The sequence below is a fragment of the Schistocerca piceifrons genome, chromosome 3 (assembly GCF_021461385.2).
Source record: "Schistocerca piceifrons isolate TAMUIC-IGC-003096 chromosome 3, iqSchPice1.1, whole genome shotgun sequence".
Taxonomy (NCBI): Eukaryota; Metazoa; Arthropoda; class Insecta; order Orthoptera; family Acrididae; genus Schistocerca; species Schistocerca piceifrons.
The window spans coordinates 946,936,381-946,963,690 of record NC_060140.1 but is presented as its reverse complement, the minus strand read 5'-3'; the positions used below and the strand labels follow the sequence as shown (position 1 = coordinate 946,963,690).

General features: G+C 39.6%; 1 protein-coding gene across 1 annotated transcript in view; it reads left to right on the top strand.

Moving 5' to 3' along the window:
• Window positions 1–15,993, top strand: part of LOC124789936 (carcinine transporter-like) — a 55,137-nt gene extending 39,144 nt beyond the window's left edge. The window contains exons 4-5 of the mRNA XM_047257464.1: window positions 226–413; window positions 14,822–15,993. Coding sequence (XP_047113420.1) covers window positions 226–413; window positions 14,822–15,010 — 377 coding nt within the window. The 3' untranslated portion in view covers window positions 15,011–15,993. The remainder of the gene's footprint in view (window positions 1–225; window positions 414–14,821) is intronic.
• The last annotated feature ends 11,317 nt before the right edge of the window (window positions 15,994–27,310 follow it).

Here is a 27,310-nt window from a genome sequence, read left to right as displayed (position 1 = left end):
AAAAAGCTAAAAACGAAACTGCTGAAACAAAGTTTGCAAAATTCACAGACATGTGGCGTACATAATGTGTCTTCCAGTGTATTAGAGTAAGGGTGTGATGTTCCTGTTTAATCGCTGTCCAAGGGAATGACGAAGAGGTTAATATGTTAGCTCGCTATGTTATTGGCAGGTGAACGTATATCTCTTTCTCAGAACTGAACACACAAAACTTCTCTTCCTGCACAGAACACATCGCGGGTGCAGCCATCGTGATGGCGACCATGCTGATGCAGTTCAGCGCCGTCGCCGGTATGGGCATGGCAAACCTGCAGAGCATCGAGCTGCACCCCACCTGTCTCCGCCAGATCGCAACGGGTGTCGAGTATGCCATTGCTGGAATTTCCATGTCTTCCCTGCCCTACCTGGCGCTGATGGTACGTGAAATGAAAGACGTTACACATCAGTAGGTGGAAAAAAGCATTACTGCTCGATTACGAGGTTTTTCGTCCAAGTTCAGTCGCAGACGCTGCATGGGAGGTGCTTTGGATCGTAGAGACGTATACTGTTACAATTTTGAGAGCACACGATCGAAGAAGCACCATTAGTTCCTCAGAAGTACACTATCTGAACTATCAGGACCCCCTTCTGTAAAGCGGAATCGACCATTAGATGTCACGAGAGGCTGACGCGCCATTATAAAACGAGGCGGGGAGTACTGCGTTGTCAGTAGGGAAGAAAGAACAGCAGAATTGGACTGTCGGAAGAGCCCAGTGACTTCGACGGCGGACTATTCACTGGCTGTCACCTGAACAGCAAATCCATCAGGCCCATGTTGAGTGCTGATGATGCGACTGTGAAGTGGAAACATGAAGGGACCACCACAGCTAAACCGAGATCAGACAGACTTAATCAGATCTCATGTACTGACGAACTGGGACTATCGATCATTGCAGAGTGTAATCCTCAACAGTCCAACGAAATGAGTTGAAGTAATCACTCGGGAGTTCCAAAGTGATAGAACAGTGACTGTGCGTAGGGAGTCAAAAAGAATGGCGTACAATGGTCGATGAGGGGTTCTTAACCCATCCATTTTAGTAGTCAGTTCAAAGTGACACTTGAGGAGGTGTAAAGAGTGACGTGTAACCGCCATGTTCAGTTGTTAAAAACCTAGTCAGCTGGTCTCATAATTTTGAAATGAGAGTGAGTATAAATGTCGCGTAATAAATATTTCGTGTGAAGCGTCGTTGCGACAAAGGTCAAGGTCCATTGTGGAAACTAAGCCACTGAATACTAAAAGTAATGTGATGACGTAATGTTCTGACAGAAATTAATAATGCGGATAATAAGATTAAAACTAAATGTAATATTGTCAATCGGAAGACTGGTCAGCCTCACAGTGCACAGCATACCATAGCAATAAAGCTTAATGATGATCTTTTGAGTTATAATTCGCAAGTTGCAAGTATTTTGAACAATCACTTTCTGAATGTAGCAGCAAAAATAGGGTAAAAGGGTTAAGTTGAAGAAGCAAAAAAATATGTTAAAATGTCACTCCCCAGGACTTTAGGCCTTTAGAAATAGCACCATCATCCACCACTGAAATTAAGGGAATTATAAGTATTCTGAAAAACATGAACTCATGTGTGGTGTTGATGGAGTGTCTAACAGAATTTTGAAGTGCTGTTCTAATTTAATAAGTGGAGTCCTTAGCGATATATGTAATGCTTCGCTGTCACAGGGAATTTTTCCACAGAGATTGAAATGCGCAATTGTCAAATCTCTTCATAAGAAAGAGGACAAGAGTGACGTAAATAATTATAGACCAATCGCATTGCTGACTTCATTTTCTAAATTATTCGAAAAAGTTATGTATTCAAGAGTAGTCTCACATTTGAGTCAAAATAATTTACTCAGCATGTCACAGTTCAGATTGTGGAAAGTTTACTCGACTGAGAATGCTATCTACACATTTACCCATAAAATAGTACGAGCTCTAAATATCAAATTATCGCCAGTTGGTATTTTTTGTGATCTTTCCATGGGATTTGACTGTGTAGATCATGTCACACTCTTAGAAAAACTCAGGTTTTATGGAATTGAAGGCTATACACACAGCTAGTTTGAATCATACTTAATGAACAGAAAGCAGAAAGTTGTGCTGAATTACACAAATAATGTTGGGAGGGTGGTAAATTCTAATGAATGGGAGTTATCACAAAGGGAGTCCCACAGGGTTCAATTTTGGGTCATCTACTGTTCCTTATTCATGTGAAAGATCTCTCACTTAACATTTAGGAAGCAGAACTAGTACTTTTTGCTGATGACACTGCAGGAAAAGCAGTTGAAAATAGTGTTAAGTATGTCTTTCAAAGAATTATTAAGTGGTTCTCAGAAGATTGACTCTCCCTTAATTTTGAAAATGCCCACTGTATCCAGTTCTGTCACCAAACAGAGTCATACCGACAATTGATGCAGCATATGAACAGGGCTGAGCTAAGAGGGCAGATTTCTCCAAATATTTGGGTCTTCACATTGATGACAGCTTCAACTGGAAGAAGCATATTACTGGGCTTCTCAAGTAATTAAGTTCAACTTCTTTCGCTCTTCGTATAATCGCTAGTCTTGGTAATAAACAGATCAGCCTCCTAACGTACGTTGCATATTTCCACTCAATAATGTCTCATGGAATAGTTTTCTGGGGTAACTCACCACTTAGACATGAAGTATTGATTGCAGAAAAGAGAACAGTGAGAATAATTAGTGGTGTTCACCCAAGGACGTCATGTGGGTACCTGTTCAAGGAGTTAGGTATTTTAACTGCACCATCAGATTACATATATTCGCTAATGAAATTCGTTATAAATAATCCACTCAGTTCGTGAGAACAGCGATGTTCATACGTACAACACTAAAGAAAAAAATGACCTTTCCTATCCGTTATTGAAGCTGTCAGTTGCTCAAAAAGGAGTACATTAATTCAGCAACAAAAATCTTTGATCATTTTTAACATAAAGTGTCTGGCAGGTAGCAGATCAAGTTTTAAATCTAGCTTAAAATCATTTCTTTTGGACAACTCCTTTTATTTCATGGACGAGTTTCTGTTCTGAACTGGTAAAAAAGAAGTCCCTCTAAATTTAGTTGCCTGTGTAGAACTAAAAATTTCAGTAATACTAATGTTAGAACTATTCATGTGTGTACATGTAGTATATTGTAACCTGACTTGTTCCACATCGTATCGATAAAATAATCGCGAAAATGATCTACGGAACATGACATAACCAAACTAAACTAAATTAAGCAATACTTACGACGGACTACACAAAATAAGACACGTACACTCTCGTGTGAGTCGTTCAAAATAAGAATTAATACTGTAAGGGAAATGCTTCATGAGAATAGTTACGGCTATACACATTCAGCTGCATGCGAAAGTACGATCGGAATAGAGGCACGTACATTCTAAGTACTATCATTCCCCCTGGCCTGCGAAAAAGAATTGTGGTTAAAATGCATTTATTCATCTGAGAAAGAAAATAATCGGGCTTCGTAATTAAATCAAAAGAAAGACTGCAGGTTCTGAATGTCACGGCAAATATGACCTAGATATTGAAATTGACGCTGGCGGCCACGAAGGGAAAGAGATGAACACATTCACGTACCTCTATTGTCGAGCAGCGCCCTAGTGAAGATTATCGCCTCCATCTAAATTCTCCATACAAAATTAAATCAATAAAAATCTTCCAAAATTACAGGAGCTGGTGTCCATGGTATCGTAAATGCGAAAATCTTATTGTCTGAGAAGTTGCTTTCATTATTTAGCACAATTTCACTTGGAATTACAGAGCACTTCGTTTATACTTCTTATCACCAGGACATGAGAACAGCGAAAGGAAACTATTATAAAAACTAATAAACGAAGAGCGTAAATCTTCTTTTGACCGTTAGTGTTAAACACTTTTCATATGAATCTTCTGTATGAGAGTCGAATAATTATCTAGACATTTATCAATAAGAAAAAATTATTAAGTTTCTTCATGTTGCCTCCTAGGTCGAATTGTCCGAAGAAATGTTAAATTCCGGGTAATGAGCCCGACCACTACACACTTGTAGTTGTCTCACTCCTTTACACACGTACTTCAATTGCACTGTTCGTGTCTTTTAAGGGATTTCTCTTCACCACTTTGCTTATATAGTTCTGGTGCCGGCCGTGGCACTTAGCTATCATCTACATCTACATCCATACTCCGCAAGCCACCTGACGGTGTGTGGCCGAGAGTACCTTGAGTACCTCTATCGGTTCTCCCTTCTATTCCAGTCTCGTTCGTGGTAAGAAAGATTCTCAGTGTGCCTCCGTGTGGGCTCTAATGCCTCTGATTTTATCCTCATGGTCTCTTCGCGGGATGTACGGAGGAGGGAGCGATATACACTAACCCGCTAGGCGGATTCGTGCCGGGGACCGGAACGCCTTCCCGCCTGGAAAGCAGTGTGTTAGAACGCCCGGCTAACCGGGCTCGCTTGGGCTCACACTTAGAAGTGAACGGTATGCGGCGACGGCGGACCGATCAACGTGGTGGTGTGTTATGGGCTGGAGCGATCTTCAGGACAGCGATCGTTCAAGGCCCCTCCAGCCATCCGAATTTACCTTCTCCGTGATTTCCTTAAATCGCTTATGGCAAGAACCTTCTGAAGCCTGAAATGAATACTGGTAAACAATTTTGTGGCTTTCACAATTTTGTGGCTTTCCAATGTTTACCGGCTTTCCGACAGTTATTCGGAGCTGCTTTCGCGTTATATAATGGGCACTCATAAGTTGTTCATGTGACGTCTAAAAATTGAACAACGATGTACAGCAGTGCTGTCCACCTTTCTTATGTGTTTACTGTTTTGGCACATTTAACTTATGCCTAACGTGATGCTTTTGCTGCCGTCAACATAGTCGCTGTTTTAGCATTTCTGCTGTAATTGCTACTAACACAAACGTATAGTACTATAATAGTATTTCAAAGAATTATAATTAAAATATCTTGGATTTGCAATTTACATAATTAACGTGAAATTTAGTACTACGTAATCGCTGTAAGTTCAGAAACATCTGATGTCTACCTGCTACGAGCTGTTCTTAATGCATCATCTAAATGTGAGTCTGTCAGGCTGGATTGATATTCTCTTGACGCTGGTCATAAATGAAAATGTGGCGTCACAGAAGGCAGTGCGGCTATATGCAGGACGACAAAAGCAACAAAAGAATGTCAACACTTGACAGTGGTCGAGGAGTACTGGACCGAAAGCTCGTGGATTTTAAACCGCTCGCTGCTGCTGGAAGGTCAAAAGAATTTTATCGCTCATTGAGTGTAGTTTCTCTACACGAGTTACAAGAAATTCTGGCGAGGAATCATCCTTAGCATAAGCAGCAAGAAATCCATTGTTCATTCGAGTCATTGAGGGCAATCCATCTGTTGATACAGCAATAAGTTTAGGCAGGTGACTTGCTACCTTCTCAACTTTCAGGAATGTATTAAATATGTCTCACGCTCATGAAGTGGCAACACTTTTACAAACTCCTTCTTAACATAAAATTATGAAAGACCATCCTAAAAAACAAACGACTCCCCTATATCGGAAATATCTGTGCTTCCATCAGACAGAAGTGAATAATTTACTCTTTCAGGTCCTGATATAACTGAGATTCTAAATTTTTAGAAATCTCTTCCAAGCGCAAAAATGGTTCAAATGGCTCTGAGCACTATGGGACTCAACTGCTGAGGTCATTAGTCCCCTAGAACTTAGAACTAGTTAAACCTAACTAACCTAAGAACATCACAAACATCCATGCCCGAGGCAGGATTCGAACCTGCGACCGTAGCGGTCTTGCGGTTCCAGACTGCAGCGCCTTTAACCGCACGGCCACTTCGGCCGGCCTTCCAAGCGCAAATTTATCTTTGTGACTGTCTAACAGAGATTCCGTGAAACTGAGCATTGCATCTTTAACTACTTATAACTGAAAGGCTTTTTTTCTTTTCGCTAAAACACAAGAGACTTCGTAAGGGGCCAATTTAGATGTCAAGTCTCTGACTTTATATTTTCGTAATTCAGAATTAACAGGGAAGTGAGCGCTGAAGTCCGCGTGATTTAACGAAAGCGACATTCTACATTACTTTTCTTGGGAACAAACACACAACCTTAGCACAATAAATACATGGGTTTTCCTCTTAATTCGAGAAAACAATATTGCTCCTCCTAATCGCTGTTAGAATTGTAGGTTCTTCGTCTTTAACCCATACTTTATTAAGAATTAGCTATCACAAACTCACAGGCTCTCAATTTATACCGGGTAGTGGCAAAAACATTGTACAGGAAGATGCTATCGGTAGAAACAACAATATAAAGAAAGAACTTGTTGTTTGTTGCATAGTTTTGTTGAGACTAAAGTGACTGTCTTCTATTCCAAAACAGCGGTCTAAAGTCTAATGTTTGTTCAGAGTAGTAACGAGTACAGATTTGTGTAATAAAATGTGTTGTTCTGAAATTTGTTTTAATAACAGAAAATGTCGGTGTTTAAATTTTTTTATGAAGGGTGCCAGGAGAACATATCACGGGCACCATGGCTCATGGAGCTGCTGGGTTGGACAACCCTGCTGTAAGCCTTTATACTTCGCTTGGGGCATATTTCAGAGTACTTGACGGCCCAACACAAAAGTTTTGTCTGTACATACAGTGTTGAGGATTAGTGGACAAAGTACAAGACCGTCGTACAATATGCATTAGATAAGTATATGCAAATCAAGATCGTAAGAGATGGAAAAGAGCCACCGTGGTACGACAACCGAGTTAGAAAACTGCTGCGGAAGCAAAGGGAACTTCACAGCAAACGTAAACATAGCCAAAGCCTTGCATACAAACAAAAATTACACGAAGCGAAATGTAGTGTCAGGAGGGCTATGCGTGAGGCGTTCAACGAATTCGAAAGTAAAGTTGTATGTACTGATTTGGCAGAAAACCCTTAGAAATTTTGGTCTTACGTCAAAGCGGTAGATGGATCAAAACAAAATGTCCAGACACTCTGTGACAGACTAAAGGCCGAAATACTAAATGTCTTTTTCCAAAGCTGTTTCACAGAGGAAGACTGCACTGTAGTTCCTTCTCTAGATTCTCGCACAGATGACAAAATGGTAGATATCGAAATAGATGACAGAGGGATAGAAAAACAACTAAAATCGCTCAAAAGAGGAAAGGCCGCTGTACCTGATGGGATACCAGTTCGATTTTACACAGAGTACGCGAAGGAACTTGCCCCCCTCTTGCAGCGGTGTACTGTAGGTCTCTAGAAGAGCGTAGCGTTCCAAAGGATTGAAAAAGGGCACAGGTCATCCCCGTTTTCAAGAAGGGACGTCGAACAGATGTGCAGAACTATAGACCTATATCTCTAACGTCGATCAGTCGTAGAGTTTTGGAACACGTATTATGTTCGAGTATAATGACTTTTCTGAAGACTAGAAATCTACTCCGTAGGAATCAGCAGTGGTTTCGAAAAAGACGATCGTGTGAAACCCAGCTCGCGCTATTCGTCCACGAGACTCAGAGGGCCATAGACACGGGTTCCCAGGTAGATGCCGTGTTTCTTGACTTCCGCAAGGCGTTCAGTACAATTCCCCACAGTCGTTTAATGAACAAAGTAAGAGCATATGGACTATCAGACCAATTGTGTGATTGGTTTGAAGAGTTCCTAGATAACAGAACGCAGCATGTCATTCTCAATGGAGAGAAGTCTTCCGAAGTAAGAGTGATTTCAGGTGTGCCGCAGGGGTGTGTCGTAGGACCGTTGCTATTCACAATCTATATAAATGATCTTGTGGATAACATCGGAAGTTAACTGAGGCTTTTTGCAGATGATGCTGTAGTATATCGAGAGGTTGTAACAATGGAAAATTGTACTGAAATGCAGGAGGGTCTGCAACGAATTGACGCATGGTGCAGGGAGTGTCAATTGAATCTCAATGCAGACGAGTGTAATATGCTGCGAAAACATAGAAAGAAAGAAAGATCGTTTATCATTTAGCTACAATATAACAGGTCAGCAACTGGAAACAGTTAATTCCAAAAATTATCTGGGAGTACGCATTAGGAGTGATTTAAAATGGAATGGCCATATAAAATTAATCGTCGGTAAAGCAGATGCCAGACTGAGATTCATTGGAAGAATCCTAAGGAAATGTAATCCGAAACAAAGGAAGTAGGTTACAGTACACTTGTTCGCCCACTGCTTGAATACTGCTCACCAGTGTGGGATCCGTACCAGATAGGGTTGATAGAAGAGATAGAGAAGATCCAACGTAGAGCAGCGCGCTTCGCTACAGGATCATTTAGTAATCGCGAAAGCGTTACGGATATGATAGATAAACTCCAGTGGAAGACTCTTTAAGAGAGACGCTTAGTAGCTCGGTAAGGGCTTTTATTGAAGTTTCGAGAACATACCTTCACCGAGGAGTGAAGCAGTATATTGCTCCCTCTTGCGTATAACTCGCGAAGAGACCATGAGGATAAAATCAGAGAGATCAGAGCCCACACAGAGGCATACCGACAATATTTCTTTCCACGAACAATAAGAGACTGGAATAGAGGGTAGAACCGATATAGGTACTCAAGGTACCCTCCGCCACACACCGTCAGGTGGCTTGCGGAGTGTGGATGTAGATGTAGATTCCTAACCTTTCTTAGTGGAATCAAACATTAGCTAGTACCACCATCCCCAAGGCCTACCATCTGTTGCCCCCTCCCCCTTCCCCACACCCAACCTTACCACCAACTTTAGCACCTAACTAAAGTGTAGAATGAAAGACTTTTCTGGGAACACTTTTATTTTTAAAATGATAAAAGATGAATTATATTTTGTCTGTGTATGTGTGTTTGTGTGTGCATGTGTGAGGAATTCGTGGTGCAGTACAAATCCTTCTCAGAGAAGGAAAACTAACCGCCCACAGTGAGTGTAGACACTTGTTACAAAGCATGCTTCCCCTCCATTACCGCTTTCCACTGCGGCACTTGTTTGACCTGCACGCTGCAACCCCATTTGAAATCAAACAAGTTCAGATGTGTGCACCATACTTACTGTTCGTAAATCACTTCGTTGCTGTGTTCCTTACTTCTGAACTGGCAGATTTGGACGACTTCAGTCTGCTAATGCTTTGTATCTAACCACTCTTATAAAAAAATAATAATAAAACCGTGCACAACACTATAGTGCACAACTTATAGTTACTGGCTTGTTATGTTGTCAATTAATTCATTTATCTGTTTCAAAGCGAGTTATGAAGCAGTTTCTGGATTACTGCAGTTTCTACCTATAAATTGGAGAAGACATTTTCTTCAAATATTTATCTTTGGTTACGTATATGTCTCTCTTTTATCATCAGTGATGTACTGGACAAAGCACAACATACGTGTGTAGTGGGTAGACCACATGAGGAACCTGTAACGTCCACCACATTGGTACTACTAATTGAAAAAAAGTGATTCTTGATGACTTATATAATCAATATTAGAGTCCTACAAAGTTGTGATAATAGTAATGATCTTTTGAAAGTAATTTAGTTTCGTGGCTGAAAAAGAATCAAATGCTTTACTTTTTATCCCTCAGAAAATTTCATTTTAGCCCTCAGGGAGCTATTACCTCCAGGCTGAGAACCGCTGGTATAGGAGCTTCTGTGTTCTCGCTATACTTTTGATGTCAGTGAACCGTTCCCTCATGTTATGTTGATAATATTTGGCAGCATGATGATCGCTTGAGACCGAAACGAGTAGAAAACAGTAAAAATTGTTAAAATAACAACTTCTGGTGGTTTTAAGATGTCTTTTCTGGTTCTTTTCAGTGACGCACTGTGTCTTAGGAAATATGGTCTGCAGAACAAAAAAGATTCATTGTTTCATTCTCCTCGCCCCATATGGTGGGGAATGGTCTGCCAGCGGTACGAATAGCTGAAAAGTCTAAAATATGCGTAAGATCGAAACTATATACCGTGAATAAATAGCAAAACATTTTTTTACTTCTATATCGATACCCCACAATCCGCATTACGGTGCTTGGCGGAGGATATCCTGTGCCACTACTAGTCAATTCCTTTCCTCTTCCACTCCCAAATAGAACGAGAGGAAAAAAGAGTAGGTATATGCCTCCGTATAAACCCTAATTTACCGCATCTTATCTTTGTGGCCCTCACGCACAATGTATGTTGCAGGCAACGGAATTGTTCTGCAATCAGATAAAATGCTGGCCCTCTAAATTTCCTCAGTAGTCTCCCTCGAAAAGAACGTTGCCTTCTCTTCAGGCATTCCCTTTTGAGTTCCCGAAGCATCTCCGTAACACTTGCGTGTTGTTCGATGCTATAGGTAACAAACAAACCTAGCAACTCGTCTCTGAATTGCTTGGACACCTTCCTTTAAGCCGACCTGTTATGGATCTCAAACATTCGAGCAGTACTCAAGAATAGGTTGCACTAGCATCCTATGTGCAGTCTCCTTTACAAATGAACGATACTTTCCTGGAATTAGCCCAATCAACCGAAGTAGACCATTCACCTTCCCTTCCACTATCCTCAAGTACTCATTCGACTTCATATCGCTTGGCAACGTTGTTGTTGTTGTTGTTGTTGTTGTGCTCTTCAGTCCTGAGACTGGTTTGATGCAGCTCTCCTTGTTACTGCATCCTGTGCTAGCTCCTTCATCTCCCAGTACCTGCTGCAGCCTTACGCCCAGATATTTAAGCGAAGTAACAGTCTCAAGCAGGACACTTCAAATTCTGTATCCGAACATTACACTTTTTTCTATTCATCCGCATTAACTTATTTTTCTTCATTTAGAGCCAACTGCCATTCATTATACCAAGCAGAAATTTTGTCAAAATCATCTCGTATCCTTCTATAGTCACTCAAGTTCGACACCATACCGTACACCACAGCATCATCAGCAAAACAACCGCTTATTGCTGCACTCCTTGTCCGCCATACCATATATGAGTCTCAGGAATTCTGAGACCATGCCGAAACCTCAACAGTAGTTGCTCATTCTACCACGGACATACAAAGAGAAGCGAACAGGGGTCTTCATATTATATATGTAGATACAGAAGATTTAATAAAATATGTTTTATTTACTTATAATTATTTACTTATAATTTATTTACTTATAAAACAGAAGTACAACTTACATTTTATGTTTGCATGCAGTAGTGTTCGTGTATTATGCTTCTGATGGATGACGAATGGAATTTATGTTATAATTCAGAAAAGAAAATTTTTATGTAATATAATTACACTTTTAAAATTTTGAGATTTTTTTTACTTTACTTGTACTGTGAAATCTAAATTCTTGCTAAATTACGTGATTCAACAGTAACAAGAAGAACTTTATAGGCTTTGGTGTATGAATTTGCCAGTATCAAAACATGTGACATGAATGGTCGAATCTTTTGACTGCATTGACTTAGAAGCTTAAATCATTTACGGATCCAAGAAACGATAGATCTTACAATTAGTCAGTGAAATAAATTTGAATATGATACACCAACCTGTTCAGGAGAAAGAGGCGTCCTAACAGACGGACAAAATGGTTCAAATGGCTCTGAGCACTATGGGACTTAACTTCTGAGGTCATCAGTCCCCTAGAACTTAGAACTACTTAAACCTAACTAACCTAAGGACATCACACACATCCATGCCCGAGGCTGGATTCGAACCTGCGACCGTAGCGGTCGCGCGGTTCCAGGCTGTAGCGGCTAGAACCGCTCGGCCACCCCGGCCGGCAACAGACGGACAGATGGATAAAAAACGACAAAAATTTTTGTTCGAGAAGGATGATTACACATTAACAATTTTCTGATTTTTTTCATTGCTTGTACTGCAAAACCTTGCTTCTTACCAAATTTCGCTGTTCTAGGTCAACAGGCCAACGGGAAATCCCTATACGTTCGGAAGGGGGAGTTTTCGAGTATCAAAATACGTAATATATATGGCCTTAACTTTTGATTGCATTGACTAAGAAGCTTTAAATTTTCACTCCACAAAGGGATTGCAGACTTTAATACGTGACGTAAATTTGAACTTGATATTTCTACTTGTTCCTGAGAAAAATTGTTCTAGACAGTCGGACAGATAGACAGACATACAGAGAGACGGACGACAAAGCAAGGCTATAGGACTACCGTGTTTACAGGTTGACGCACGGAACCGTAAAAAAAAAAAAGAAATAAAAATATTTAAAAGACGTTGCTGACGGATAAAGATGTTAAAAAGCAACCTGCACCGTCACTAAAAAGCTGGAGAACTTGAACCAGGAAGAAATTGTAGGGTATGGCTGTAAGCATAAATGTTCGTTTGCTAGTGTCTGTAGAGAGGAAAGTAGGTACTGAAGTGGACGCAGTGGACGAGGGATCGCAGACAAGGAGGAGTATCAAGCGTGGGTATGACTGTAATATGAAGAAGAGAAGGGACAGGGAAAGGTAGAGAGGGAAGCGAGAAGGCGGGTCCGTTATATGGGGTGGTAGAGTTGATCTTGATGATGAAATCCCATACCTAGTGACGGAGCGTAGGGGATGATGCGGGAGACCCGCACCGCTTTACTAGGCAAGGTCCTAGTGGAGGTGGTTTGCCGTTGCCTTCCTCCGACCGTGATGGGGATGAATGATGATTATGAAGACGACACAACAACACCCAGTCATCCCGAGGCAGGAAATATCTCTGACCCCGCCGGAAATCGAACCTCGGGAAACGAGAACGTTACCGCGAGACCACGAGCAGCGGACTGTGGTATAGGTATGCAAGAATAATAGCTGTTGCGACAGATAGACGGATAAATATCGGGGCATATTTCGTTTTCTGAGAGGGAGATGGAAATTTGGTTGGGAACGGATGTGGGGAGGGGCATGTAGTCGTGAAATACAGGGTGATTCGTATGAATCTGAACTACTTCCTCGGAAAGCTCGTAAATTCGGGGAAGTTGTTTTAATGATCTCAGCAGCGCTGAGAGAACCAGAAGTACTGCCCGTTGGTGCCAAGTTGACTGTCGTTCCTGCCCATGTTGTCCTTTGTCCGGTATAACGCCGCGCTTTCTCGCCTCGTGTTACTTCGTTTGTAGTCTCGTTGGTCACGGTTTGTGGAGTCTGCGAGTGTACAGTTCGGGTCGCGCGACAGTAACGAGCAAATTTAGCGATTCGATCGCAGTCTTTAACTGGCAGTAACATGGAGTACACACTTCGAGAGCGAGTTGTTATTGTGAAAACATACTGGAAGACAAACTTGTTGTTTACGACATGACAGACATTCCAGAGAAAATTCTGCATGCGCGATGTTCCAGAAAAGCTAACAATTTTATCATTTGTAAAAAAGCTGTTGACAACCGACGAGCTAAACTGTTGTAGTTGTAAACACAAACGACCACTTAGTGCAGATGCTACTGATAATGTGCAGAGAAGTTCTCTCCAAGGAAATCGTTGCATCGATTGAGCCAGGAGACAGGCATTTCATATGGCACATGTCAGAGAGCTCCGATGAAATCGGCATTGCGACCACACAGAGTGCACGTGATGCAAGAATGCAAGAAACAGATCATGAGAAAAGAATGCGTTACTGTCGATGGTATCAGGGGTTTCTAATTCAACAGCCTCTCCATAACTTAGTTTACAGATGAGGCATGGTTGCATCTTCCAGGTTACACCAAAACACGAAACAGTAGACGCCGGGCTGGTGTTAACCCCCATATCGTCCACGAAACAGCACTGCATGATGAAAAGGTTGGAGTGTGGTGCACGGTGTCAGCTTCCAGAATTGTTGGCCCCGTTTTCCTTGATACGACTGAAGACTCTACAGTTTACAAGGGCATCTTCAATACATTTGTGGAGCAGCTAGATGATGTCGAAACAAAACAGGTATTTTACAACAATATAGAGCAACATGACACATGTCTAGCGCTTCCATGCAACTTGTAACATGATCGATGATCTCAAAAAAATTGTGCCCCTCCCCGATCACCTGACCAACACCCCCTCCTTCCCTCCCCCCCCCCCCCCCCCCCCCACTCCCTCGTCAGGCTCCCGAGATATTTTCGTGTGGGGATATCTTAAAGGCGGAATTTACAAAATCAGACCACGGACAACTGCAGAAGTTCGTGAGGCCATTAGTCACGAAATAAACAACACTGGTGAGGATACACGTCGCAGAATGCTGCGGAATATGGTGAAACGAATATAGTTGTACATCGATGTTGGTGAAGGGCACTTCCAGCATTTGCTGTGAGAAACTTGTATGTCTGCATGTATGTATGTAATCTCCAAGTTGTATATTGTCTCTCAAAATTGTAAATGTGTCCCATTATAGGTTCAAATGTTATGACTCAATAAAGCAGTTTGCAAATTAGAGACGAGATAATATGAATGTTGAAATTGAGTTTTCAGATAGTGTTGGATGTACTTAGGAGCTCATTGTGTAGCAGGAGAGGTGGGAATTTGATAAGGGTGGTAAAGGGTACAATGAGGGAAACTAAGTAGATGTTGAAAGGGAGAACAGGGTGCATGACGGTCACCGATTTAGAGGGAGTAATAGAACGTTGGTGGAGAATACATCAGTGCAACACTGGCATAGCAGACTATAGGTCAGATCATGGTGCATGACGATGATAGTGTGGGGGTGCAGTCCCCTTTTCGCCCAGTTAATAGGGTTTGTAATCTCATTCTGGTACGTGCTTTCTGTTGGATGGTTGTCAAGGGAGTTTTAGAGTCGTATTAATTCACGTGGAAACGTATCTGTGGTTCGTGTCTCTCATTCTCACTACTTACAAGTATGTTTTCCTTTCGCAGAATGACAAGCGACTTCCCTTCGCCATCCTCTGTGCCCTCGAGCTGATGGTAGCGTTTTCTGTGTCGTTCCTACCAGAATCTGCAATGCAGCGATTGCCAGAGACGTTAAGGGATGGTGCCGTCTTTGGCAGAGGGCAACCTTACTGGAGCTGGAAACCAAAACCACCTCTTCAGTACGCCACAGGATAAAGGAGTTCCAGAACTTCCTTATAGTGTAGTTCTACACTGGTCATAGAGTAGCAGCTGACATGTTAATGCGACGCTAGCAGCCTACGACTTCTGTTTGCTGACGTCTTCCATGACTTGCTCGGCCTGCTATGAGTGGTTAACAGTGCAGGTCGAACTTTATTTCAAATCTGTAAACAGTAGCACGAAAACTAAGGCTGACCAGGATTAGATTATAAATTTACTCTCTGGTGCAACTAGCGACTCCTGAGAATCAATTTTTACAAGACACAGGCAATAATTACTGGACGAACTACTTGCAGGATCCATCTCCACGTCCATCTCCATGGTTTCTGTCTAACCATTTATGACCGCCCTATCCAATAAACGCTATACCAAACTAAACCAACATAGAAACCGCACCCACTGGCTGTCCAAAGAAAACAAAATATCACAATAGACTAAAACTACATGCTGCACAACTAACAGCCTTAATCTGAGGACTAATCCTGTTATTCCAACGTCACCTGGATTTATACCCCCTTACACCCACACCTTTAATTTTAACATTCCCCCAAAAATGATACTACGCAACTCTCCTCGCTCTCTGTATCCACCTACTACCTCCTCCCCCTCTCCCCCACCTGTTACACCTACAAGCGCTCCACATCCAATTCCAAAAAATATTTAATCCCCTCTCACAACCTGGCCTCGAAATCCCATCCAGAGATCTACCCATCCTTCTATCTTTAACAGAAGTCTCTTCTTGCTTCCATGTGTGTGTGTTACAGTTCGCAACACCAAACCACTTTTCTGGGTCCTCCTCCTCAACTCTTCACTCCACATACTTTCGAAAACGCATTTAAGCAGGTGAAATGTTAAACAGAATTATTATTGAGAGTGGTGTAATTATATATGGATATAAACGCCACCTACTCTTTGCATACATTTAGTTAAATGAAGACCGCCATTTAAAGGGTTTTTTAAATTTTTAAAATTAAAAAACAGCAAATATCAGTATTTAAATTACAATCTGAAATATACGATAGCTTGTTTTAATAATTTTAAAAAGACGAAAATATTTTGTGTTTTTAGAGTTTTGTAAAGTGTTTATACGTTTTTTGACTGCTGTTCCTCAACAGCACCAATGTAAAATATAGATCTAGTTCTCTAATTTCGTCAATGTTTTTAATAAACATAGTAATCTTCTCATTATTTTTATCTTCACATTCTTACACATTTTTACAAATTCTTGATGTTGTGGTTGATATAAGCTTTAAGTGAGTTCTCTTATTCCAGTTCAACTATCCTGAAGCTAGAATATAAATATCAATCATTAATGTTGTTTTTCCCCAGCTTTGTAGCTATTACAGCATATGGAATAGAATTAGGTAAAAGCCTTCCATGCATATTTTCTGGTTTCACTCTGGAATTCTTATTTTTGGTTTGCAACCTGTTTTCGTATAATTAAATAAAATTTTATTAACATTACATGAGTCACTATTTCAGTGGAGTGGTAAGTCATCTGTTCTCAAAAAAGATTGACTGTACTTGCGTGAGAAAAATTAAATAATTTGCTGTAGTTGGGTTTTATACATTACTAACTCCATATATTGCACAAAAATAATAAATTGTATTACGATGGAGAAACGATAGAAATTCCTGTTTTCCAATGTAGTTTGGAAACATTTATTCATTCAACAAAGCCAAATAATCACATTAAATCATGTGAAATTTTAAATAGATTTATTATTGAGGGTGACATAATTATATATGGATATAAACTTTAGTATTAGAAGTGTGTTTGGATTCAGTAATCAAATTATTGAAAAACTGTTACTAATGATGTTCCTAAATTTATTCTGTTTGAATTCATCAGTATGAATTTTAATCTAGCTGATGGAATGTTTGTGGAGCATACTGATCATTTTCATTGAGAAACTAGGCTTATTGCTTCATTCAAGTCCAATGCTGAATTTGGTGGACCAACAGCTCATGAACCACATTATGCTGTATATATTCCACTTTTTAATATTATACAGGAATTAGATCTAACCGTAACTGAAGAAAATTGTGATTTGATTGACTCCAATGGTGCCTCTGTAACAGTTATTTTAGAAATGGTCTAACAAATTTTTATCTTTAATCAACAGTTAACAAAACAGAGAGCCATCAGTTCTATTCATTGCCTGAGAATGGGAAATCAAAAAAGAATCTAAATATGCTTAACAGAGACACAAATATTAACATAAATATAGGAGACAAATGGCTTCATCCTGATAAAACTCAGTTGTACATGAGCTTTAATATTATTGGAGCTGATGATACAGGTTATACAGGGTGTTATAAAAAGGTACAGCCAAACTTTCAGGAAACATTCCTCACACACAAAGAAAGAAAATATGTTATGTGGACATGTGTCCAGAAACGCTTACTTTGCATGTTAGAGCTCATTTTTTTACTTCTCTTCAAATCACATTATTCATGGAATGGAAACACACAGCAACAGAATGTACCAGCGTGACTTCAAACACTTTGTTGGAGGAAATGTTCAAAATGTCCTCCATTAACGAGGATACATGCATCCACCCTCCGTCCCATGGAATCCCTGATGCACTGATGCAGCCCTGGAGAATGGCGTATTGTATCACAGCCATCCACAATACTAGCATGAAGAGTCTCTACATTTGGTACCGGGGTTGTGTAGACAAGAGCTTTCAAATGCCCCCATAAATGAAAGTCAAGAGGATTGAGGTCAGGAGAGCGTGGAGGCCACGGAATTGGTCCGCCTCTACCAATCCATCGGTCACCGAATCTGTTGTTGAGAAGCGTATGAACACTTCGACTGATATGTGCAGGAGCTCCATCTTGCATGAACCACATGTTGTGCCGTACTTGTAAAGGCACATGTTCTAGCAGCACAGGTATCAGAGTATCCCGTATGAAATCATCATAACGTGCTCCATTGAGCGTAGGTGGAAGAACATGGGGCCCAATCAAGACATCACCAACAATACCTGCCCAAACGTTCACAGAAAATCTGTGTTGATGACGTGATTGCACAATTGCGTGCGGATTCTCGTCAGTCCACACATTTTGATTGTGAAAATTTACAATTTGATCACGTTGGAATGAATCCTCGTCCGTAAAGAGAACATTTGCACTGAAATGAGGATTGACACATTGTTGGATGAACCATTCGCAGAAGTGTACCCATGGGGGCCAATCAGCTACCGATAGTGCCTGCACACGCTGTACATGGTACGGAAACAACTGGTTCTCCCGTAGCACTCTCCATACAGTGACATGGTCAACGTTACCTTGTACAGCAGCAACTTCTCTGACGCTGACATTGGGGTTATCGTCAACTGCACGAAGAATTGCCTCGTCCATTGCAGGTGTCCTCGTCGTTCTAGGTCTTCCCCAGTCGCGAGTCATAGGCTGGAATGTTCCGTGCTCCCTAAGACGCCGATCAATTGCTTCAAACGTCTTCCTGTCGGGACACCTTCGTTCTGGAAATCTGTCTCGATACAAACGTACCACGCCACGGCTATTGCCCCGTGCTAATCCATACATCAAAAGGGCATCTGCCAACTCCGCATTTGTAAACATTGCACTGACTGCAAAACCACGTTCGTGATGAACACTAACCTGTTGATGCTACGTACTGATGTGCTTGACGCTAGTACTGTAGAGCAATGAGTCGCATGTCAACACAAGCACCAAAGTCAACATTACCTTCCCTCAATTGGGCCAACTGGCGGTGAATCGAGGAAGTACAGTACATACTGACGAAACTAAAATGAGCTATAACATGGAAATTAAGCGTCTCCAGACACATGTCCACACAACATCTTTTCTTTATTTGTGTGTGAGGAATGTTTCCTGAACGTTTGGCCGTACCTTTTTGTAATACCCTGTAGAACTTATGATAAAAACTCTAATACAAAATCAGTTGTTAATTATGTGTTAGAGCTATTTGATTTTACAACCATAAAGAAAGCAAATAATGTTATGTCTAGAATAGAGCTTTCTTTTTTTTAATCATCAGCTTTGTTGTGCTTGACTTCATATCTCAGTAGTAAAATAAGTATGGAAGAACACGTACTTAATAATGATACAGTAAAGACTATGAGAGATGAAGTGTTCTATCCACTGAATATGCTTGGCTGTTTCTGTAGGCACCACAAAGAAATTTTTTTGGAGGGGGATCTTACTGTAATTTTTACTTGTAGTTCCAGTGCTGGAGATGCTCTTCTTAGATGGACTGACTACAATAATGCCAGAGTTGAATTAAAGATACACTTGCAAAAGAAGGTGAAAGTGTAGAGCTATCGAAATGCGTGTACCTATTCTTAAATTGAACTGTATTATGAGCTTGAACAATGAGAAACTATACTGAAAAATCCTTAAATTCCAATATTTTTCTATGAATTACAAACTGTACAAGTTGGTAGTTTAGGTAACAAGCAAAATTTCGAGTTATGTATCACAAATTACTAAAATTCAGTAGAGTTTGATCTGCCATATTTAGTTTTTTTTGTGTTTCAAACTAATCGTAACAACAATTGGCCAGTTTATTTGTCACTAAACCATCATATTTAACTTCAGAACATTTGTATTAAAAATAGAAGGAATGAAATATTGCCTCCAGAAATGTGGAATTTCGATCCACAAAAACAATGATATGAAGACATGTGATGCATTCCTTCGCTTTAAGCGAGTTATGCAGTCGAAGAGCTATGTTAGTATAGGTCCAATTATTTTTGTAACGAACTATCCTATCTACATGATTAATATGACTCACGTATAGAATATTGTTACTGCTCAGAGGACTATTGTGAGACGATGTGCCACATTCATACATCGAAAGAAGCAGCTCACATTTGATGCACCACACAGAATATTAACTGAGAATTTTTAAACTGAATATCTAATGATTTCCAATTTTATTCATTATTATTTTTCTGGATATCTCTTTGATGAAGATTATGATAGAATTTTGAAATTTGAAAATCGGTTAACATTTGGCTGAGAAATTAACGAAAATTGATCTAGTCTGCAGACCAGCTGGCAGGCAATGTTGCGTAGCTCCTGTGTCTAGTGTGGTTGACGATTGGCTGAAGCTTCTATCGCTGTCTGGCGCGAGCAGAAGGCTGCTCCATATTATCAAACAGCAGTTTTCTGGATGGGTTTAGCAGCTGGACCTGGTTCAGTAAATTGGTAACAGAGATGTCTTTTTGTTCTCGAATCAACTTCTTTCCTCAAAAACCAACTATATACACGTTTTGTGAGCGTTATTTCCTTGCCCTATGAGGCACAGCTGAATAGCTAAGGGATTGATTCGGTCAGTCAATACTATTGTTATCAGCTAATATCGTCCAATGCACGAGCTCAGCTGAAAGAAGACGAAACACAGCTGTCAGCAGCCCTTCTCTGTACATGCCAATGTGTACTGACCAAGGCAGCATAAAGGAAGAAGATGGATGGACAACAGTTAGCATCCAAGTCAAAGTCCAACAGTGACATTCAGGAAAACAAAAAAAAGTTGTATGACGTAATTCAATAAAGAGAGTGCCACCGGAATAAACCCTGCCAGGTTTTCTTTCAAAAGGCACCGAAAGGTTTGGATGAAATTTTGTATAATTTTGTGTATCAAATTACTTTTTACATTAATTCTAGTGTGCTCAAAGTTCCCATTATTTTTAAACTAACATTCTTTTTCGTTCAATATGGATTTTAATTAGGAATAAAAACACATCTCTAATGTTTTCAGTTAATGCTAGTAGACTCAAAATCCCCTCAATTTTCGAGTAAAATTTTGTTTCATTCTTTGTGGATTTTAATTAGTGCGCTCAAAACTGGCTTGGATTTTTATAAATAGTAGCAAGTGGGTACGTTTAGTGCACTTGGTATGTTTGTAATGCATAATATTTTTATGAATTAATTAAATTAATTATTATATTATGTTAATGTATTTATAATATAATTTTATGTAATTAATTTGTATAAAAGGTTATGTATTAAAAACATACCAATTGTTTTGAATTTACCCACTTACTACTACTGTTAATGTGTGTGTGTGTGTGTGTGTGTGTGTGTGTGTACAGAGAGAGAGAGAGAGAGAGAGAGAGAGAGAGAGAGAGAGAGAGAGATTCCAACCACAGCATATATGTTCCACTGTTTGAGTGGGGAGTAGATATGGATATAATATAAAATGAATGATTCATAGAGTACAAGGCAATTAAATTCATGCTGACTTCCGAAACCATATTCAATATTTCTGTGACTAATTACGTTTATTTTAAAAAATTATTACATACTACATAAATTAGCATTGTATTAGACAATAGTAGATTCAGCTGTTGTGATTTTAAATATTTAACCTAATCTGTGATAAGTATCCATGTGTATGTACAATAATCACATAATAATATCAAGAAAAATTGCCTTATACACTTCAGGTGGACAGCATGTTAATATTACAGTTAAGACATAGATTAGTTATAGATTGTGGAGTAATATGCTAATTACTGTTTGCAACAATAATTAAATCATTAATATATGAAAATTCTTGAGGTAATATATTTGTGAAAGAAAACACATTAGAGTTATTATGCTTGTATTACTACAATTGATGCATAAGTTATTCTCTGTATCAAAATATTCGATTTGTCATCCACTTACTACGTTCATTATAGCTATACTGACAAATGCACATACATAGAGCAGCACAGCTTGTGCACTAAGGTAAGACTATGTGTATATACATGAGTTTGAATATTCATATATAATGAAGTAATTTTAAATGAGGTATCTAATTTCATTGTGAAATTACGCAACTATTCTGTGATATACAAACTGTATCACTTCCAAAAGTAAGACAATTGTAAAATGTAGATTTTTGCATGATTGTTGTGTATCAGCAATGATTAAGTAACTGAGTAATTCAGCAGTCATTGTGGGAAGAGTAAGATTCAATTATCTGTTCCTGCCATGCTCTACACCAAGGCCGCACAAGGTGCATGCACCGGTGCATCGCACGGTGCAGAGTGCAGAAGACGGCTGCGCTATGTTGACGACGGTGCAGACCCCCCACTCCTCGGCTTTGTGCAACAGCGCTGCCTCCCACATCCTTAGCTTGTGTCACTCGCGCCGCCTGTCTCGTCCTGTTTCATAGCTTTTACCCTGTTGTCTTCGTCACTGCCAAATACTAATGTACACTAGGTGGAGAGCTTAGTTTGGTGTACTGGTACAAAAGAGATTTATATAATAACTGTAATGGTAACAATTTTAAATTTGGATTCAACACAAATGTATCTTCCTATTGGCTCTTTATTTTATTTGCAATTATGCTACTAAGATCCGAAACAAGAGATTGGCTGACAGCAATTCTGAGAGAATTTGTTAAATTACAATTAGAAATACTCGCACGCAATCTAGTTTTTGTACAAGACAAAACAGAAAAAAAAACCTTTCACATACACAAGTAAAACGAAACATAGAAATAATATTCGCTGCTTCTCTGTGTAACTTGGGAAATTCTTCCTTCGGCAAATTCTTGTAGAATTGGAGCAAACCTTTTGTATTGTAAAACACATCCTTTCGGTGAACATCGCTTTGCAAATAAATTAGTTCGAAATGTAAATCTGAAGACGCACTTTCAATATCCATCGAAAAAGGTTTCACAAAAACATCGAGAATTGGCTGCAGGTAGGTAATTTCCTGAAACAATAACAAAGCCAATGTTAATAAATGAAAGTAACGTAAGACGTTGTTTCGAAGTACTAAAATGTGATAGATTTTTAATAAACATGTAATGTGTACTATTGATTTTAATATAATGTTACACTTGCATATGTAACGCAATCTCCTTTATTTAGCTGTATGTCATATACCGGCACATTACCTGTAATCAGTCCTTAAACGCATTTTCAAGGGATTGTAGCACCTCGACGTATTTTTCAAAGCGCGCTCCTTCCTGCACAGATGCTGTCAAACAAAAACATAGTACCGTTTTGATTAGAGCAGTTATAAAAGTTAGGCTGTTTTAATAAAGCTACAATTTATATCTCGCTTACCTAGTTCAGGAAAGTATTGCGTATTTTTCTCTGAAAGGTTGTTTTTGTGGAGCTTCAGTTTATACTGGAAAGCGTTTATTTTGCTGATCATATCGTTGATGAGATAGTTTTCTTTTTGGAGTTTCACACTTAAATCATTTAGGAGAGCCATAATGTCTGCTAAAAATCCTAAATCAGCTACCCATTCAGGGTCATGAAAAAGTGGCTCCGGACGTCCTTTGCTCTCCAAAAACTGAGCCACAGTGTGGCGTAGTCGAAAAATTCGGGAAATCACTTTCCCTTTGCCCAGCCAGAGCACCTCAGCGTGGTAGGGAATATCTGGACACTCCTCTGCAAAGGAAATAAAAAATTCTATGAATTGACGATGAGTGAGTCCATGAGAACGAATGTAGTTCACGATACGCTCCACTACCTTCATCACATCTTGAAGACCGATAACTTTCGCACAAAGAGCCTCTTGGTGTGCAAAACAATGAACGGAAAGTAAATTCGGCATGTTAAGTTTTTTCCGTAGTGGGCCAATAAACCTTTTCGCTTTACCGCACATTGCTGGTGCCCCGTCTGTGGTTACGGAAAACAGCTTTTCCCAAGGGAGTCCTATTCCTTCAGCTGCCATTTCGACAGCTGCTAAAATATCCGCCCCTGTAACAGTGTCCTTCAACGAAATCATATCCAGGAGCTCTTCCGTTACATGTAGGTCGTCGTCCACGCCACGCAAAAATATTGCTAACTGAACCGTGTCGTTAATATCCGTGGACTCATCAAGTGTGATGGAGTACGCTACGAAGTTTTAGATTTTGGCTGCCAGTTGTTCATGCAAATTCTCAGCAATGTCGTCGATTCTGCGATGTATTGTCATTCTGGAAAGTGGTATTCTGCTGTACGCGGGAGCTAATGTGGGATTCGTTGTCTCTACTACGTCCAACATAATGTTTCTTATTAATGGCCCGTCCTTAAATGGCCTCCCAGCTCTTGCTAAACGTAGAGCAACTTTGTAACTAGCGCTGAGAGTCCTTTCGCAACACCCCTCATCTTCTTCACCCTAAAGTAGAGAAAGAAAGATATGTTAGAAATAATTTATGCGAAAACGAAAACTAAGGAATCTAACCGAATGTTATTTCGTTTCGCACGACCTATAACCAAAATATACATTCTAAAGTACTTGCAACAAACCTCGTTTGTAGATACAGAATTCTTTTCTTCAAGAGTTTGCAAGTTCCGTAATTCTTCCTCTCGGGCATCCCCTGTTATATCATTATATTTTTCTGAGTGCAATTTGCTGTAGTGCCTTTCAATAGACGATTTTCTGACACACGTAATTAGTGTACCGTAGATTAGACATTTGGCTTTATCGTCACAACGCACAAAAAAGTAGGAGAGTTCCCATTCCGGTTAAAATTGACTTTCGGCAACTTTCTCTTTTTTTGGGGCAGATGGTTCCACTATGCCGATAATTGTCTTGCGCTTACGTATTCCAATGTTGACTAAGCCGTGTGGCAGCGCATTCGGCAGCGCACAGCGTCGGCCTCACCTAGCAAGCCGAGTTGAGGCGAAGTATGCCGAGCTGAACCGATGCACTGTGCAGGGACTCGCTACACCTCCCTTTGCACGCGTGCAGTTTTCCGTGTTTGTGCGTCCCTGCTCTACACAGTGGTTTGCAGAGAACATGCTTAGAAGAGCTATCGAAGAACACATATTCAGATGTTCTCATGGCGCACCTAGCATGTTTGATTGTCCTGTACTCGTATTTTTAATCCTATGAACATATGAGAGATAAAGTAAGAGCCTTTGAGATCAAGTCACAGTTAAAACAGTAACATTTTCTGATTTCTGTCACATCCTCTAGATATTCCAATAAAAAGAACATTCCAAGGATATCCTGCGAGAGAGATACTTTCAAGTATGTTTTCTATTGTTAAGTGATGTTTTGTGTTTACGTGATATTGCAATAAAAGCAATTAAAAGCAAGTGTAACTTAATTTCGGAGTGCTGATTATTTTTTTACATCACCATTGTCCAGCAATAGTGTAATCTTCAAGGATGGTTTGTGAAGTGCATCTACAAAGCTTTTGAATATAGCAGAATGAAACCTATGCCTCTTCGCATCCGAGCTTGGAATCATAACCACCTAGATTTTCAACGATTGTGCCATGATTTTATGACGAGACCAGCGTGGGAAACACAAAAAGATGAGTGCCTAGTTTTTTCATTATTACATGAAATGACTTTATTAACTGTGCTCAAATGACACCTGCCACATAATATGACTGTTGTTGCCCGAAAATGCAGTATTTAGCAGCGTGAGCAACACCACAATCGTTATTAAATTCTGAACTTTGTTGTGGTAGGGTTGTTAGAAGGTGGGTGCTCTAGCCGGGATAGGCAGCGCCAAATATTCAAAAATTAACTGTAGATGTGTTTCAGGAAAAAGTACACAGTGAATCTGTTATGAAAAACATCGACAAAAACCTGACAATCAAAAGGAGACAACCACAGGACGAAAAATGGACGCAAAAAACAATGGGACGACAAAGGATTTAAAATAAACACTATGACTGGATTCTGACGGAGAAGACTTCAGCTATAAGTTAAGTAAAAATTCTAACGAATTTTGTAATTTGGTATTGTCATTTCTAGTGGTTCATTATCTGTTAACAGTTAATAACGGATAAAATTAATGAATAGGAAGAAATAGTAGGGGGGATCCACAAATTGATAAGTTAGAATTAATTATGCAGCTTCTGAGTAAGCAGAATGAAAACATAAATAATTTAAGATCTGAAATGAGGGCTGAAATTGACGAAAGGTTAGGGGAGAATTTGAATAAGCAATTAAATGCATTAAAAACTGAATTAACTGAGGTCAAAAATACACTGGAAGGTAACTTAACGGAGGTAGAATCAAGGGTAGACAATGTGGAGAAAAAAGTAATTGTTTTTTAAAATGAATTCATTGCTGAAAATAGTAACAGAGCCAGGGAAATTCAGGAACTTCAAAATGAAAATGAATCACTAGATGAAAAATTTATTGACTTGAAAGTAAACAGTGTTAATTAAGTCAGTAGTGTTGAGAAAAAGGTTGACAGTCTAGAATCAAATCTTACCAATAAATTAGACACATTAAAAACTAAAATAAATCAAGTTGAAGAATATGTTGTTAACAAGAATTTGTACAGTCATGGACCAGCATGGTCGAACCTGTTAGTGAAAAGTTTTCCTTGCGATAATTTGCATCCAGTTGATTTATTGCACCATTGCAAGAACAATTTTGTGCCAGGAATGTCTGATAATTCAAAAATTAAATTTGTCAAAAAATTTCTTCAAGGGGAGGCCCTATCCTGGGCTAACCAAAATTTCGATCAGTGGGAAACCTTTGCAAATTTTGAGACAAGCTTCTTAAACAAATTTTGGTCAGAATCTGAATTGGGGAGGATTAAATCTGAATTTTTAAATGGACCTATTTTCAGAGGGAGAGTGGGCACAATGAAAGCATTTTGTAAAGATCAATTGAGAAAATTAATACATTTAGATAAACCTTTTGATGAAATGACACAAATAGATGCGTTGAAAAGAAGGCTACCTGAAAAATTTCAATGGGATTTAGTTCATGGGCCTGATGATTCAGTGGAAGAATTTTTAAAATATGTGGATAAATTGGATAGGGCATTAGAAAGAGGGAATATGCAAAATTTTAACAATGGTGAACACCAACAGGGGGGGGGGGGGGTGGTATTCAAACAGGTATGGAGAGAGGAGAGAATGCAGAGACAATAAATATGAACAACACAGGGGAAACAATAGGGATCATAATGGTAATGACAGAGACAGGGATAGAAATTTTGGAAATAGAAACAGATGGGATGACAGAAACAGGGGGAAACAAAATTGGAGATTAAACAGAGAAAGCAGGCAGGAAAACTCCGGACTGCCTCAATGAGGGTCCGCAGTTTTGGGGCGAGAAAATTTAATCACAATAGAACCTACAATAACAACTGGGAATATACAGATAGAGGAAGAAGGAGAAATATAACTTGTTATTATAATAAAATCAGTGAAAGACAAAACAAATACACTCGACAAATAACAGACACTTATGTTCAACACCAAATTAATACTTTAAATTTTGATCAGAAATTTTGGGATACAATATGAGAAAATTATCATGTTGAAAGCAATAAGGTAACTACTTCTGTGAACAAGCCAGATGAGTATATTGCAACTGTGGCAGAATTTTATAATTGGGT